General features: G+C 40.1%; 1 protein-coding gene and 1 long non-coding RNA gene across 2 annotated transcripts in view; both read right to left on the bottom strand.

Annotated features, from left to right (window-relative positions):
* Window positions 1-1,057: 1,057 nt before the first annotated feature.
* LOC103244357 (uncharacterized) lies at window positions 1,058-10,734 on the bottom strand. Its single transcript, XR_501543.3, has 2 exons — window positions 6,994-10,734; window positions 1,058-6,884 (listed from the first exon to the last, which is right to left on the bottom strand). It is a non-coding gene; the product is annotated as an uncharacterized lncRNA (long non-coding RNA).
* Window positions 10,735-10,797: 63 nt separating this feature from the next.
* The window catches only part of PGGT1B (protein geranylgeranyltransferase type I subunit beta), an 86,474-nt gene continuing 80,460 nt past the window's right edge, over window positions 10,798-16,811 (bottom strand). Inside the window, exon 10 of the mRNA XM_073010750.1 lies at window positions 10,798-13,867. Coding sequence (XP_072866851.1) covers window positions 13,862-13,867 — 6 coding nt within the window. The 3' untranslated portion in view covers window positions 10,798-13,861. The remainder of the gene's footprint in view (window positions 13,868-16,811) is intronic.

The following is a 16,811-nucleotide window of genomic DNA, read 5'->3' as shown; positions in this document are numbered from 1 at the left end:
TTAAAATTTCCTATTGTGATTTTTTTCTTTGACCCATGGGTTATTTACAAATGTGTTGTTTAATTTCCAAATTATTTCAAATTTCCAAATCGTTTAGATTTTCTATTTTTGTTATTAGAATTGATTTTTGAATTAGAATTGATTTCTAATCCAATTCTGTTTTGAGCAAAGATCATCCTTTGAATGATTTTAATGTTTTAAAATATATTCAGCTTTTCAATAGTCTAATGTGGAAGTCAGCAAGTTTTTCTTAAAGGGTAAGATATTAATGAACATTGTAGACTTGAAGCCATATAATTTCTGTTACTACTTGTCTTAGTCTGTGTTGCTACAAAAGATCACCTGGGGCTAGATAATTTATAAGGAAAAGAGGTTTATTTGGTTCATGGTTCTGCAGACTTTACAGGAAGCATGGTGCCAGCATATGCTTCCAGTAAGGCTTCAAGAAGATTTCACTTATGGCAGAAGGTGAAGGGAAGCTGGCATGTCACATGGCAAGAGGGAGCAAGAAAGAAAGGAGAGGGATGTCATGCTCGTTTTAACAGTCCGTTCTCATGAGAACTAATGGAGCAAGAACTTAACTCATTACCACGAGGACAGCACCAAGATATTCATGAAGGATCCATCTCCATTACCAAAATAGCTCCAACTAGACCTCACCTCCAACACTGGGGATCAAATCTTAACAGGAGGGGATATATATCCAAACTGTATCACTACTCAACTCTGCTGTTACAGGATGAAAGGAACTATTGACAATAGGTACAGAAATGAATGTGGACATGTTTCAATAAACATTTATATATGAAAATAGGCAGCTGAATAAGCACATGAAAAGATGCTCGACGTTATTAGTCATTAGGAAAATGCAAATCAAAACCACAATAAGATACTACCTCATACTCACAAGAATGGCTAGAATCAAAAACAGAATAACAAGTATTAATGACAATATGGAGAAATTGGAACCCTCTTAGAATTCTTAGAATTTTGAATTACCATATGACTCAGCAATTCCACTCCTAGTTATATACACAAACAACTTGATAACAGGGACTCAAACAGATACTTGTAATTCATTGCTGCATTTTTCACAATAATCAAAAGGTAGAAACAACTCAAGTGTCTGTCAATAGATGGATAAACAAAATATATATACATATAATGGAATATTTTTCAGCCATAACATGTAATGAAGTTTTAACATATGCTACAATATGGATGAACATTGAAAACATTATGCTAAGTGAAATAAGCCAGAAATAAAAGGATAAATATTGTATAGTTCCACTTATATGAAATATCTAGAATAGATAAACTCATAGAGACAGAAAGTAGAGGGGCTGGAGAGAGTCTGGAATGGATTATTTAATGGATAGAGTTTACATTGGGAGTGACAAAAAAGTTTTGGGTATAGATAGTGGTAACGTTTGCACAACATTTTGAATATAATTAATGCCACTCAATTGAACACTTAAAAATGGTTTAAAAAAAAACTAGGCAGCTGACCCTTGGGCTCTAATTTACTAACCCATGGCCTAGGATATTACCTATTTTGGATGATATTCCATGTGTGCTTAAAAAGAGTGTATATTCTGCTGTTGTTGGGTGAAGTATTCTACAAACGTCAGTGATTATTGCTCTCTCTCTCTCTCTCCTTTTTTTTTTTTTTTTTTTTTTTTTTTGTGACAAGGTCTTGCTCTATTGCCCAGGTTGAGTGCGGTGGTGCAGTAATAGCTCACTGCAACCTCCACTTCCTGGGCTCAAGCCGTCCTCCCACCTCAGCTTCCTGAGTAGCTGGGACTAGAGGTGCATGCCACCACACCCAGCTAGTTTTCCTTTTTTTTGTAGACATAAGGGTCTCACTATGTTGCTTAGGCCGGTCTTGAACTCCTGGGCTCAAACAGGAGCCTTGGTTCCTCCAACCTTGGCCTCCCAAAGTGCTGGGATCACAGGCATGAGCCTCCATGCCCAGCCTTAACAGTGTGTTTTCTCCAGAAATTTATTACACACAGGCCGGGCGCGGTGGCTCAAGCCTGTAATCCCAGCACTTTGGGAGGCTGAGACGGGCGGATCACGAGGTCAGGAGATCGAGACCATCCTGGCTAACACGGTGAAACCCCGTCTCTACTAAAAAAATACAAAAAACTAGCTGGGCGAGGTGACGGGCGCCTGTAGTCCCAGCTACTCGGGAGGCTGAGGCAGGAGAATGGCGTGAACCCGGGAGGCGGAGCTTGCAGTGAGCTGAGATTAGGCTACTGCACTCCAGCCTGGGCGACAGAGCGAGACTCCGTCTCAAAAAAAAAAAAAAAAAAAAAATTTTTTTTACACACAATCTTTGGCCCAAAGAGAGCCACAAAATTCTTTGGGATTGTTTGTGTCACAACAATGGATCACTCTTTGTCTTAGAGTTGCTCAAATGGTAGAATTAGAACAGTGTGCACATATCCTAAGTCCATCCTCATTCGCAGGGGATGATATTTCTCTAGCAAGCAAAACTTTGCCCAGGAAGAAGCCTAGGATGGCCAGCCCAGGCTATCACAGGAGCCAGTGGCCTCCTAAGTCAGGCTGTTGAGTACATGGCTTCATGGTCCTCTGTGCCTGAATCCCAACTAGATCTATGGAATCCCAATATGCCAGTAGTATTCATTCATTAAATAGTCCATTAAATATAAGTGACCACCTACTGTGTGCCTGGCAGTGTCAGGCAATGGAGATTCAACAGTAAACAAACAAGACTTTTAAAATATAAATGTCCTTTTAATAACATGCTGTGTTTTGAAAGCTTTTATTTCGTATTGGGCTTTTTGATGCTAAGGCAATATGATCTTGGTAGGTAGGGCAGAACCTTTATTTCCCTGCGGGGTACACAGTGAAATGATACACCATTTCTCTCCTAGGAAATGAGATATGTGGAGATCATCAGCTTGTTTGTCATTAGATATGGTAGAACTATATTGGATAACCAGTGTTCTCTTAACTAAGGTCCTGACTAGCTATTCACCCACTCCCTCTCCCCACTTCTCTCTCCATCAACCCCCACACTTTCACATTAGGTCAAAAATTGTTCGGGTGATGACAGCTTCTATAGGTACAAGGAAGGTAGGGTTGAGAGAGAAATCTACCTCTGATCAATACAGCTGCATCATCATCATAAATAATTTAATCACTTTCTCTGTTTTTAGTTTCTTTGATCTGCTTCTCTCATCATGCCTGGTTGTGTTACTGCCATAAAAGTTTGCTCTTTGAGAGGATGAAGAACCTTCTAGTCATACCTCAGTCATCATCCTGGGGCAAAGATCCACTTTGTATTACTCCTCCTGCCTAATGCCTCATAGCTAAGTAAGCATCAACGTTTTTTACCATCCTGAAGGTTCCTGGTTGCTGCTTTGAAATGTTCTAAACCAGAAATAAATGAAGTTTCTTATTAGGCTGACCCTAAGAGCTATCATCCTGTTGTTCTTTATTTATTTTAGAAGATTGCTTATTTTGTGGGTATAGAGGGAGGCAAGCTAGAGAGAGGAAGAGGGATACTTTATAGCATCTCAGATTCAGTTCGAGTATTACTTTTAGGGGCAATGAGTGAGGAGATAGGGTATATTAGGAGGTAGTAATTAGTATAGGGTTGGCTACTGTCTGATGATCAAACATGGAGTTCATTGGCTCTAGCAAAATGATAAATCAGGTCTATTTTTCTATTTTGCCACTAACACATATTTTAAAAATCGTCTGGCTGTGCCAGGGTTCCTCAATAAAAGGCACAGCTCTTATCTCCATTAAATTGAAATTTAAAATGTTAATAACACCAATATATGCTACTGACTTATTGATTAAACTGAGTATTTGGTAGAGCTTGAGCACTGTTGTTCTAGCTCTACCAAAAAGAGGAAAATATCTGGGAAGAAATTCACAAAGTAGAAAAAAGGTGCTAAGAAAGGAGTCTATACACATCACACATATACACACATCTATACACACACACACACACACACACACAAATAACATTGACTTTGAGGAGCAGGAAGGACAAGTTCTTGGCAGAGAGGCCGGCATCTTTTCATCTGTCCCTAAATTACACACTGATCAGCCAATGCAAGGAGGGGAGCTGTGATTTGTTTGTTTGTTTATTTATTCATTTATTTATTTATTTGAGATGGAGTCTCACTGTGTCACCCAGGCTGGAGTGCAGTGGCATGATCTTGGCTCACTGCAACCTCTGCCTCCCGGGTTCAAGCGGTTCTCCTGCCTCAGCCTCCTGAGTAGCTGGGATTACAGATGGCTGCCACCACTCCCAGCTAATTTTTGTATTTTTAGTAGAGACAGGGTTTCACCATGTTGGTCAGGTTGGTCTCAAACTCCTGACCTCGTGATCCCCCCGCCTCAGCCTCCCAAAGTGCTGGGATTACAGGTGTGAGGCACTGCGCCTGGTCATTTGTTTTTAAATCACCTTTTTCTGAGTAAAATCAAGGCCACAAAGGGGAAAGTATGTTGAGAATTGTATTTGTTAACTGATTTTCTGCCTAAAAAAAAAATAACTACCATATTCTTCTCCTAGAGAGCTATCTTTTTCCAAGTCTTGGTGTTCTTGATGCTTCCCTTCTCATGGACTCTGCTTTCCTTCATTAACTTCTTTTCTGAATCCATATTTGATATGGAGGCTTCTGTGTCTTTTGTGATTTGAAGTGAATATACTCTGTTTTAAGGACTCAAACCACTTTTGTGGCTCCTTTTCCCAATGCCCACAACATTTAAGCACATCTCTGACTGGTGCTCTGCAGCTCCTAGGTGTTCTGAATTTCCTCCCACAGCTCTGTTGGCTGTGCACTCTGGCAAACAAAGATGAAGAGCTCAATAGTTTGAAAGGCTTGTCTAGGGTCAGAAGGTAATCAGAATTAATAACAGACCAAATATAACCCACAACAGCCCAGCCACAGCCTGAGGCTCTTTTTCTGAATTTATACCTCTTCATTTACTGTGACATGCATGGTTTTGAATGCTATCAGGGAAAATATTTTTATTATATTTTCTGTTGCAGAAGAATCTTCTACTATGATTTTCTTCTCAACACATTTCTGGAATGCAGTAGCAATATTTATAAATATTCCCTTAGAGAAACAATATGGATACATTAATATAAGTGATAAGCATATTTTCTGCAAATATATCTATTTTAGCATTTCACCAGCTTGCTAGGGGAGAACTTTGTGTTTCACAAGGCATTTGTTTACTCTTGAAAAGGAAAACTGTTGACGTTTTCCTTCCAATATGCTTATCTTTAAAGATTTATAATATAAAATATTCTCAGTGTGATACGTACTTATTTGAACTATTTGAATTTCATGTAATTCCAAATGGAATTGTACCTTTCTTTTTCAGTATTCTCTTAAGACAAATTTGGTTTATCCTTATTAAAAAAAACACTTTTTATTTAACTGTAAAACTACTCATTGAGTAAGAGTAACAAGCTTTAAATAATTTGTTACATATTATCCCATTTTTTGGTTAGCAATGAAACAAAAATGACTATCAAATATAAAGTATTAATATCTAACACATATTGAGTCCAAAAAGTGTTTACTCAATGAATAAATGAACAAATGAATAAATATACTTACTTTACAATGGGAGAAACTGAGGTCAAAAGTGTTAGCCACAATCTGGTATACTATAATCCAACTAAAAACTATCTAACCATCTAATTCAAATGTTGTTTTCCCTTGTTTTATTTAGAAGACAAATGAAAGCTTTAGTACTAAATATTTTGAAAGAGAAACCTGGGAATAATGCCTTGTGGGGAGAAAAGCTTCAAATTAAAATTTCAGAATAAAAATAAGGAGAAAAATAATTTTACTCAAACACCACTTTGCCTTTCCTTTACTCTTAAATTCAAGAGTCTCAAATAACCATTTAAATACTATGAAGTTAAAGAATTTTCTTAATTATAAATCTATTGTGCTTAAGGGAAACCTGGAAGCTTTACTAAGGTTCTAATTTTTAAAATTATGTGCACCACCTTATTTATATTTTTGAAATGACTATTCCTAGTGGGAAATAAATACGGTGACACAGTTATGTCTTCACCTGCCAACCAACACCACAGTTATAGTCCAAGAAACTGTATTTTATGGTACATGGGTTCAATATTTACGTTTCCTCCTTCTTTGTAACAGAACTTTGAGAAATGTGCCCAACTTAAAAAAAAACGGGAAAAGCCGCTTTGCAGCTTTCTTTGCAGAAAGGGTTGACCAATGAGGTATCAATGGAAGTTTTTATGTCCAGCTTCTGGGAGAGCCATATTGCCCTCTCTTTCCTTTCCTTCTAACTGAAATACCGTTCTGATACCTGACATCCAACCACCATCTTGGACTACTGAGGAGAACCTGAGGATAGAAGTCATTCACTAAAATGGCTGGAGAGGAAAGAGGGAGGAGCCTGAATCTAAGGATGGTGGAGCTTCCATTCCAACTGTTGACTACCTACCTTCTATCTTCATTTACTCCAGAGACAATTAAACTATAACTTGATTAATTGATTAAACCATGTTATTTGAGTTTTCATACAACCAAGCCTAGTCACAACTAATATAGCCATGTCATAGCTATGAGACTTTTAGCAACTCATTTTTCTATACCTCAGTTTACTCATCTGTAAAAATGGACCCGGTAACAGTATTGACTCAGAGACCTGTTACAAGGATTAAATGAGTTAATATATGTAAAGAGCTTAGAATTGTAGCCAACACAGACTAAAGGCTCAGTGAATCCTCTATTGTTATTATTCACTTGTACCACCTATAATATAACACCCGCAGAATAAATGAGAAAAGGAGTATGAAGAGGAGAAATCACATTTGTTTCCCATCATCTTCTTCAGAGATGAAAGACCTGGGTAAAGAGCATAACGAAACACATAACACATCATACTTCTCAATTAAAAGCACTTTGCAGATTACAAGTCATTCTGTAAGGATACTTGAGTTGTTCTAATCCTTACCAGAGCTCTGAGATGAGGGTGCAAGTCAAAACTTGCTTGAGTCAACAGGTCATTTGCTGGCTGGTTCAAGAGCTGGAGTCCCAAGTTCACTGTTCCAATAAAGGCCAAGTTGGCTTGGTTCTAGTTCATGACCCTAGACAGTACAGTATACTTAGTTTTGGTTAATTGTCCTCTGAATAGGATTCTAAATTTAAATCGTGTGGGATAAGACATGAGGAGGTCTGAGCCATGCTCCTGAGAAACTCCAGGCATCTGCCCTCTCCTGCTGTGATTGGCTCCACCTGCCAGCAGGTGTGTAGGGGTTGTAACTAAGTCTTTTTGTTTTTTTAAAGGGAAATTTCCTGAATTTTTTCGAGAAATCTATTTTTCCCCCAGCTAATTTATTTAAAAGCCTCTGAGCCTTTGGGTCTTAACTTTAGGATGACTCCCCAGTGAGCTCTGCTCACATCTTAATTTAATAATAACAGCTAATATTTTTTAAGCACTCATTATAGGCAAGGCACCATTTTAAGTGCTTACTGATATCATCCTACTTAATCCTCACAAAACTTTGCAAGGTACTGTTGTATTTGCCTTTTAGAGATAATCACCCTGAGGCACAAATGGTGGAGTGACCTACTCAAAGTCATTAGGAGGGAAGGTGGCAGAGCCAGGTGACTCCATGGTCCTAGCCACCACCCACTACTCTTGTCTCGTATTTAAAAACTGTCCACTATCTGCCTTTACTTTTCAAGGCTCAACCACTCAGAAGGGCCTGGGTGTGTTTCTTTGCTCAGGTGCCTTTGATTGTGGTCATATTTCAATCTTGTTATTCCACATGCCAGTCTTTCATTACTCACAAAAGATAATAAAATCCCTTAGGTGATGTCTTCCACTGCATCAGCCACCCAGGTTGTTCTGTCTTCCACGCCAGAGGCTTGTTTCTTTTGGTTGGTCCTTCCTTCATCTCAGCTCACTATCAAACGCCCAGGAGAGCCTCTGGCTCGTGACTCCAAGGCCAGTTCTCCAGGACTTTTACTTCCGTAATCTTCCTCCCTTAAACCCATAATGTAGTCTAATATAAGAAAAGCTTCAAACAAATCCCAATTGAGGGGCATCCTACAAAATACCTGACCAGCACTCCTTAAAACTGTCACAGTCATCAAGAACAAGGAAAACCTGAGAAAGTGTCACCACCAAGCAGAGACATGAGAATTATTTGTAACATAGTATCCTGGATGGGATCCTGGAACAGAAAAAGGACACCAGGTAAAACCTAAGGAAATCTGAATATAGTTAATCATAATGCATCAGTATTGGCTCATTAATTGTGGCAAATGAACCATGCTAATGTAAGATGTCAATGAAAGGGAAACTGGTGCAGAACGGTTGGGAACTCGCTGTACTATATTTGCAATTTTTCTGTAAATCTAAAACTTTTCTAAATTAAAAAGTTTATTTTTTTAAAAAAGTATATGCCATGTAGTAAAGTCCTGTCCTATTTGTGAGATTCTACTGGGCTGGCTAATATACCATCTTCTTTGTAAAAACCTTGAACCAAACACATCCTTCTCTCCTCTGAAGAGCTTAGGGTACTTTATAGAAAGGGATATATGTTTTTATTGTTTCTACTGATCCAGGTGGCAACTTTTATGATTCCTGGGTTGTACAGTAATGATATCTCCCATAGGGAATGGCTTACTAAAGGTCACCAGAATGGCACCATAGCTGGGTGTGGAGCCTTGTATGGCACCTGTCCCAGTGCCATTCCAGGCTGGGCAGGAAACTGGCTCAGATGAATTCAATTCCATTCCATTCAAAAAATATTAACTAGCACCTACTATGTATTGTAAGCACTGGGAAACTATTATGTTGGTGCAAAAGTAATTGCAGTGCACAACTGCAATTACTTTTGCACAAACCTAATAAAACTGAAAAAGATTCTGTTTCCTGCTCAAGGACAGTGTGGTGTAATTGGGGAGAGACAAATATATCATTAGACAATTTCAGTACAAGAAGTTACGTATCATGGCAGATGTGTAAAAGGTGTTGAGGGCGCTTGGGAGGAAAGATACCTCACCAGGCAGGAGATGGGTATTGAGCCCTAGGAAAAAAGTCTCAGCCTGAAGTGCAGGTGAATCCTGGTTAGGGGGAAATGTGTTTTAGTTCTGTAGGGGCTCTGCTATGTCTGATTTCTTAAGACTTGATGGCTCTTCTGAAGAGTTTACTCAATAGCAGTAGTGGGACTACATTAAAACCAGTTTTCCTGGCAGGGCATAAATCTTACTTTCAAGGCCTCAAGTTTTGTGAGAACACGAAAGCGCTTCGATATATATGAATAGCAAAATCATGGTTCAAATAACTTGGCTTACTCTTGTGCCTCTGAGGTGTGAATGGGGAAGGGAGATTTGCGCAGGATTTTGTGGACTGTAAAATATGCTGGCACTCCTAGGAGGGTGGTAACGGGCCTAAATTTTCTGTTTATACCTTTAGGAGTGATTAATCATTAATCAGGACAATGGAGATTAATGCTATTTTCTTATACCCTTTGATAGTAAGGCATAGGCATTTTTTCCTTAGGCTGTGAACTAGATCTGGGGGACACTTCCTGGGTCCCTTTCCTCCCTTTGAGAAATTTAATGAGCCACATTCTCATTAGACCGCTAGGTCTAAGTTTGAGGCACTGTGCAAAGTGCATTTTGCAAACATAAGAGACTTTTTTCTTTCTTTTCGGTAGTAAGTCACTGCATTAGAGAAGTAATTTCCTGATATGGAGGTTCCAAATAAATTGTCTGTGCTGTCTAAATGTTTTTCCAGATATTTTGAAATTATTTGCTCTCTTTCCATGCCATTCTCTGAGGGATGAAGAGCAGCCAGCTGTTGGGTCCTCTTCTCCTGCTTGCTGTCAGCACCACTTCCCCTTCCCTCATCCTAGGAGGTCCTTCTGTCAAAGGCAAATGCCCACAACATATCCTGAGACAGTTAACATCCTTCCCTTCATATCCACTTTCCTAAGCTAAGAAGAGTAAAGAAACTATTTGCTTGGCTTTATTCAGCACCTTGTGTCTCGCAGGCTGCAATTCTTTGGTAAATTACACCACTAATTGTTTAGCCATCAGGGAAAACTGGTCTTTTATAACATTTTCCTTTTCTGAGTCTCCCTAACACAATGAAAAGGCCCTAGTGTCCAGACAAGGATTTAAAAAGTGGAGTCTGGGGGGTAAGTTTACAATGGTTGGGGAAGAAAAAGGATACTCCACGACTGAGAAAGCTAAGCCAGGAGGGGTACTTGAGCCCAGGAGTTTGAGGTTACAGTGAGCTATGATCATGCCATTGCACTCCAACTTGGGGCAACAGAGCAAGACCCTGTACCTGTCTCCAAAAAAATAAAAAGGATACAATGCAAGAACATGATTTTTTTTTTCTTGAGACGGAGTTTCGCTCTCGTTGCCCAGGCTGGAGTGCAATGGCGCGATCTCGGCTCACCGTAACCTCTGCATCCTGGGATCAGGTGATTCTCCTGCCTCAGCCTCCTGAGTAGCTGGGATTATAGGCATGTGCCACCGTGCCCAGTTAATTTTTTTGTATTTTTAGTAGAGACGGGGTTTCTCCATGTTGGTCAGGCTAGTCTTGAACTCCTGACCTCAGGTGATCTGCCTGCTGCAGCCTCCCAAAGTGTTGGGTTACAGGCATGAGCCACCACGCCTGGCCAAGAACATGATCTTTAAAGTGGACATAGACTAGCTAGGAATTAGGAAGAACTTCTTAGTATCTTAAAAAAAAAAAAAAAAAAAAAAAAAAAAAGACAGTAACTGATCAATATCTACAACTGCCCAATATCTACATTTTTGGTGGGTAAAAAGCACTGAACAACGATTTATTAGACAGTGTTCATATCAGAAGATGTTTTCTTCCATAACTTATTTTGACATGGTTTAGTGTCTCATTGCTATCACTTTATTATATAAATGACCATTAAATTACATTAAATCTTGAAAAGATGGACCTTGATTTTATATCTGGTCTGAGTGATAAGAAATGGATTTATATGCTCTCCTGCATTTTGTGAAACTGGCCACAAATCAGAGGAGTACAAACAGAATTATTTTGAAATGACTTATAAATATTATATACATTATTGTTTTTAAGAGGAAGTAATTTTCCAGCAGAAATGGCCAACAAGATTACCTGATTTCTCCAAGAAGCATGAATTGTGTATCTAACATGTACTGTGTTTACTTCCTAGAAATTAAAAAATGAGTAAATCAAAGATACTGACACCAAGAGCTCACAGACTGCTTGGGAAAATAGAGAACAAACAGAATTATGGTACAATGTGGTAAGTACTGTAATAAAGGCACACAGTCAGAACTAGGAAGTAAGAGGAAGGAAGGCTTTATAATGGGCTGGCCGCTCCTTCTGCCTAGATCTGCTGGGGCAGGTGAAGCTTGACTTTTAAATTGAGAGTTGAATGATAAGTAAGAGTTCAAAAGGGCAGGTAAAGAGAATTAATTCTAGGCTAAGAACCACCTGTGCAAAGGCAGTAGGGTAGAGAGTACAGTGCCTTCAGGTGTTAGATACTTTACTATCATTGGGTTGGAGAGAGGCAGTTACCAAAGATGAGACTGGAAGAGCAGGTAGGGCATAGATCTCCAAGGGTCTTTTAAAGCATGCCACGGAGGTAGACATTACCCTGTAGACCAACACTTCTTAAATTTTAATGCTCATATGACTCATTTGGGGACTTGTTAAAATATAGATGCTAGCTGGGCACAGTGGCTTGCACCTGTAGTCCCAGCTACTCAGGAGGCTGAGGCAAGAGGAGTGCTTGAGCCCAGGAGTTCAAGGCTTTATTACACTATGATCATGCCTGTAAACAGCCACTGCACTCCAGCCTAGGCAGCACAGATAGGTCTCACGTGGGGCCTGAGTGTCAGCTTTTCTAAAATGCCCCAGATGATGTGCTGCTACAATAAAGCTGGTCTACAGACCGTGTGATAAGTAGCAAATATTTACAAATTACAAATTCCATTACCTGAAATGAATTCTATGTACTAAGACATACCTTCAGCCCTTGAGAGGAACTGGGACACGATTCAACTAGAGCTTCCAGGATGGTGAATTCTGCATATAAGTTGCCTCCTGGGTTTACTGTGGGTGCCCTACAAATGCAATACTTTTTTCCTACATGTTCTATGATGTGAAGATAGTGGGGAAGCAACGTAACACAAATAATCCAGTCAGTACTATAAGAACCACAATTGGCTTTTTTGGCTGCAGGGTGGAGTGCAAACAGTCCCAGTTACCCAATGCAGCTGATATTCATTGTCAGCATTGCCCAGAGCCTTTTCCCCCCAGCAGTAATCATTTGGAGGTTGAAATCTTGGCTCCAGTTCACCTCTGCAGTGGGACTTAATTCATGCCAGACTGTGGTGGTTTCTGTAGCAGTCCAACTCTGCCAAGGCTCAAAGTCCAAAGATTCTCTCATGCAGTGGCAGCAAAGGAGGAGCAGAATTAAAACATAAAACTCTTGTTCTATGACCTTTCAGCTATTATTGTTTAATTATTTTTATGAGATTATAAGTCATTTTGCCAAGTCACTCCTTAGCCCTTTTTCAAAATATGACAATGATTATTAACTTGGTCTCTTTTCCTAATAACCTATAATAGATATTTGGAATAGAAAAATGTCAGACTGTATCAAATGAAAGACATTTGAATTTCTGTGGAGTCAGTTGGTCTTTAGGTTAACATTGTATATAAGTATGTGTGTAGGAACACAGTCACACATATGAGATTGTACCAGCAGGTCAATTTCTAGAAAAGAAACTGCTCACAGGTGTTGCCTCTGGAGAGAAGTGGGGAATGGAAGAAGAGTCAGCTCTGTGAGATCTTCTAGGCAATAGTACTTCTTTTATTCTGTTTTAAATTTTTTTTCTAATATGATGGCTTAACTTAAAAAACACAAAAAAAAAAAAAAAAGAAAAAGAAAGAACTGTCTCAATGACTGAAAAGTATGATAATACTTGCAGGTTTGGGTAATATAATCCCTTTCCTCTGGGTCATCTAGTATTGAGACTCTTTTTGTACTGTGTTTAAGGGGAAAAGATTAATGGCTTTACGTCTGAAGTTTAAGCCCAGGTTGCTAAATTACCTACAGTTGGTTAGTAAGGAAATCAATTTTTGAAATAAAAAAATTCCCCGTAAGAATTTTTTCAATTGTTTCCTCAGTTGATTTTTGCCCTCTCTTTAGACAATAGTGAAACATAATATAAGATGCAGCATTACAAAATGAAAAGAATTGGAGGGAAAAACATTTGCTTTAAATGCAGTCAAGTATCTTCATTGATTCCCCTCTCTCCACCTTCTCTCTCCCCCAACTATAATATCATAGAACACTGAAGGGAAGCACATTCCAGACACACGCTGTATAGACTAGCAACATTTAATTGATAACTTACACTATGCTATTATAAATTTATAAGCCTAGAAGAAGCATTATTCCATAAATACTATGAGTATTAAACATTCAACAGTCATAACCCAGTTTGCAATCTCCTATGACTTACATAAAATTTCATCTCAATAAATTGCAGTGAAAATAGATGGCAGACAGGAGGGTAGGACTAGATTGCAGTTCCGACTCAGAACAGCATGCAGAGGCTCTCACAGTGAATTTTAGCTCCAGAATGACTGTAAGAACAAACCAGAAATCCAGAGAGGACCCATAGAACCTCTGAAGAAAATAGACTGCTCCTGCAGGACCCAGGAGACATCCAAATAATGTGCTGGTATCCATGGCTGAGAGATCTATTGACAGTTCACATTGCAGGACTCTGTGAAGACAACCCCAAGTACCAGCCTGGAGCTGGGTAGACTTGCTGCATGGCTAGACCTGGAAGACAGATAACAATCACTGCAGCTCAGCTCACAGGAAGCCACATCCACAGGAAAAGGGGAAGAGTACTACATTAAAGGAATACCTCATGGGACAAAAGAATCTGAACAATAGCCTTCAGTTCTAGACTTTCCCTCTGACAAAGCCTACCCACATAAGGAGGAACCAGAAAAACAACTCTGGTAATATGGCAAAACATCTCTGCTAATATGACTCTTTAATATCCCCCCAAAATCACACTAGCTCATCAGCAATGGATCCAAACCAAAAATGTACCTGATTTACCTGAAAAAGAATTCAGGAGGTTAGTTATCAAGCTAATCAGGGAGTCATCAGAAAAAGGCAAAGCCCAGGGGCCAGGCAAGATGGCCGAATAGGAACAGCTCCAGTCTCCAGCTCCCAGCGCGAGCGACACAGAAGACAGGTGATTTCTGCATTATCAACTGAGGTATTGGGTTCATCTCACTGGGGAGTGCCGGACAATCGGGGCTGGTCAGCTGTTGCAGCCCGACCAGCGAGAGCTGAAGCAGGGCGAGGCGTCCTCTCACCTTGGAAGCGCAAGGGGAAGGGAATCCCTTTTCCTAGCCAGGGGAACTGAGACACACAACACCTGGAAAATCGAGTAACTCCCACCCCAATACTGAGCTTTAAGCAAAGGGGCACACCAGGAGATTATATCCCACACCTGGCCGGGAGGGTCCCACGCCCACGGAGCCTTCCTCATTGCTAGCACAGCAGTCTGCGATCTGATCTAACCGCAAAGCAGCAGCGAGGCTGGGGGAGGGGCGCCCACCATTGCTGAGGCTTAAGTAGGTAAACAAAGCCCTGGGAAGATCAAATTGGGTGGAGTTCACAGCAGTTCAAGGAGGCCTGCCAGTCTCTGTAGACTCCACCTCTGGGGACAGGGCACAGCTAAACAACAACAACAACAAGAACAACAACAACAACAAAAAGCAGCAGAAACCTCTGCAGAATGCAAGCGACTCTGTCTGACAGCTTTGAAGAGAGCAGTGGATCTCCCAACACGGAGGTTGAGATCTGAGAATGGACAGACTGCCTGCTCAAGTGGGTCCCTGACCCCTGAGTAGCCTAACTGGAAGACATCCTCCACTAGGGGCAGACCGACACCCCACACCTCACACGGTGGAGTACACCCCTGAGAGGAAGCTTCCAAAGCAAGAATCAGACAGATACACTTGCTGTTCAGCAGTATTCTATCTTCTGCAGCCTCTGCTGCTGACACCCAGGAAAACAGGGTCTGGAGTGGACCTCAGGAAATCTCCAACAGACCTAGAGCTGAGAGTCCTGACTGTTAGAAGGAAAACTAAGAAACAGGAAGGACACCCACACCAAAACCCCATCAGTACGTCACCATCATCAAAGACCAGAGGCAGATAAAAACAAAAAGATGGGGAAAAAGCAGGGCAGAGAGGCTGGAAATTCAAAAAATAAGAGCGCATCTCCCACTCCAAAGGAACGCAGCTCATCGCCAGCAACGGATCAAAGTTGGACAGAAAATGACTTTGATGAGATGAGAGAAGAAGGCTTCAGTCCATCAAACTTCTCAGAGATAAAGGAGGAATTATGCACCCAGTGCAAAGAAACTAAAAATCTTGAAAAAAGAGTGGAAGAATTGATAACCAGAATAATTAATGCAAAGAAGGCCATAAATGAACGGACAGACATGAAAACCATGACACGAGAAATACGTGACAAATGCACAAGCTTCAGTAACCGACTCGATCAACTGGAAGAAAGAGTATCAGCGATTGAGGATCAAATAAATGAAATGAAGCGAGAAGAGAAACCAAAAGAAAAAAGAAGAAAAAGAAATGAACAAAGCCTGCAAGAAGTATGGGATTATGTAAAAACACCAAATCTACGTCTGATTGGGGTGCCTGAAAGTGAGGGGGAAAATGGAACCAAGTTGGAAAACACTCTTCAGGATATCATCCAGGAGAACTTCCCCAACCTAGTAGAGCAGGCCAACATTCAAATTCAGGAAATACAGAGAATGCCACAAAGATACTCCTCGAGAAAAGCAACTCCAAGTCACATAATTGCCAGATTCACCAAAGTTGAAATGAAGGAAAAAATCTTAAGGGCAGCCAGAGAGAAAGGTCGGGTTACCCACAAAGGGAAGCCCATCAGACTAACAGCAGATCTCTCGGCAGAAACTCTCCAAGCCAGAAGAGAGTGGGGGCCAATATTCAACATTCTTAAAGAAAAGAATTTTCAACCCAGAATTTCATATCCAGCCAAACTAAGTTTCATAAGTGAAGGAGAAATAAAATCCTTTACAGACAAGCAAATGCTTAGAGATTTTGTCACCACCAGGCCTGCCTTACAAGAGACCCTGAAGGAAGCACTAAACATGGAAAGGAACAACCGGTACCAGCCATTGCAAAAACATGCCAAAATGTAAAGACCATCAAGGCTAGGAAGAAACTGCATCAACTAACGAGCAAAATAACCAGTTAATATCATAATGGTAGGATCAAGGTCACACATAACAATATTATCCTTAAATGTAAATGGAATAAATGCTCCAATTAAAAGACACAGACTGGCAAACTGGATAAAGAGTCAAGACCCATCAGTCTCCTGTATTCAGAAGACCCATCTCACATGCAGAGACATACATAGGCTCAAAATAAAGGGATGGAGGAAGATCTACCAAGCAAATGGAGAACAAAAAAAAGCAGGGGTTGCAATCCTAGTCTCTGATAAAACAGACTTTAAACCATCAAAGATCAAAAGAGACAAAGAAGGTCATTACATAATGGTAAAGGGATCAATTCAACAGGAAGAGCTAACTATCCTAAATATATATGCACCCAATACAGGAGCACCCAGATTCATACAGCAAGTCCTTAGAGACTTACAAAGAGACTTAGACTCCCATACAATAATAATGGGAGACTTCAACACCCCACTGTCA

This window comes from Chlorocebus sabaeus, chromosome 23, assembly GCF_047675955.1.
Source record: "Chlorocebus sabaeus isolate Y175 chromosome 23, mChlSab1.0.hap1, whole genome shotgun sequence".
Classification (NCBI taxonomy): Eukaryota; Metazoa; Chordata; class Mammalia; order Primates; family Cercopithecidae; genus Chlorocebus; species Chlorocebus sabaeus.
This window is presented reverse-complemented; position numbering and strand designations above follow the sequence as displayed.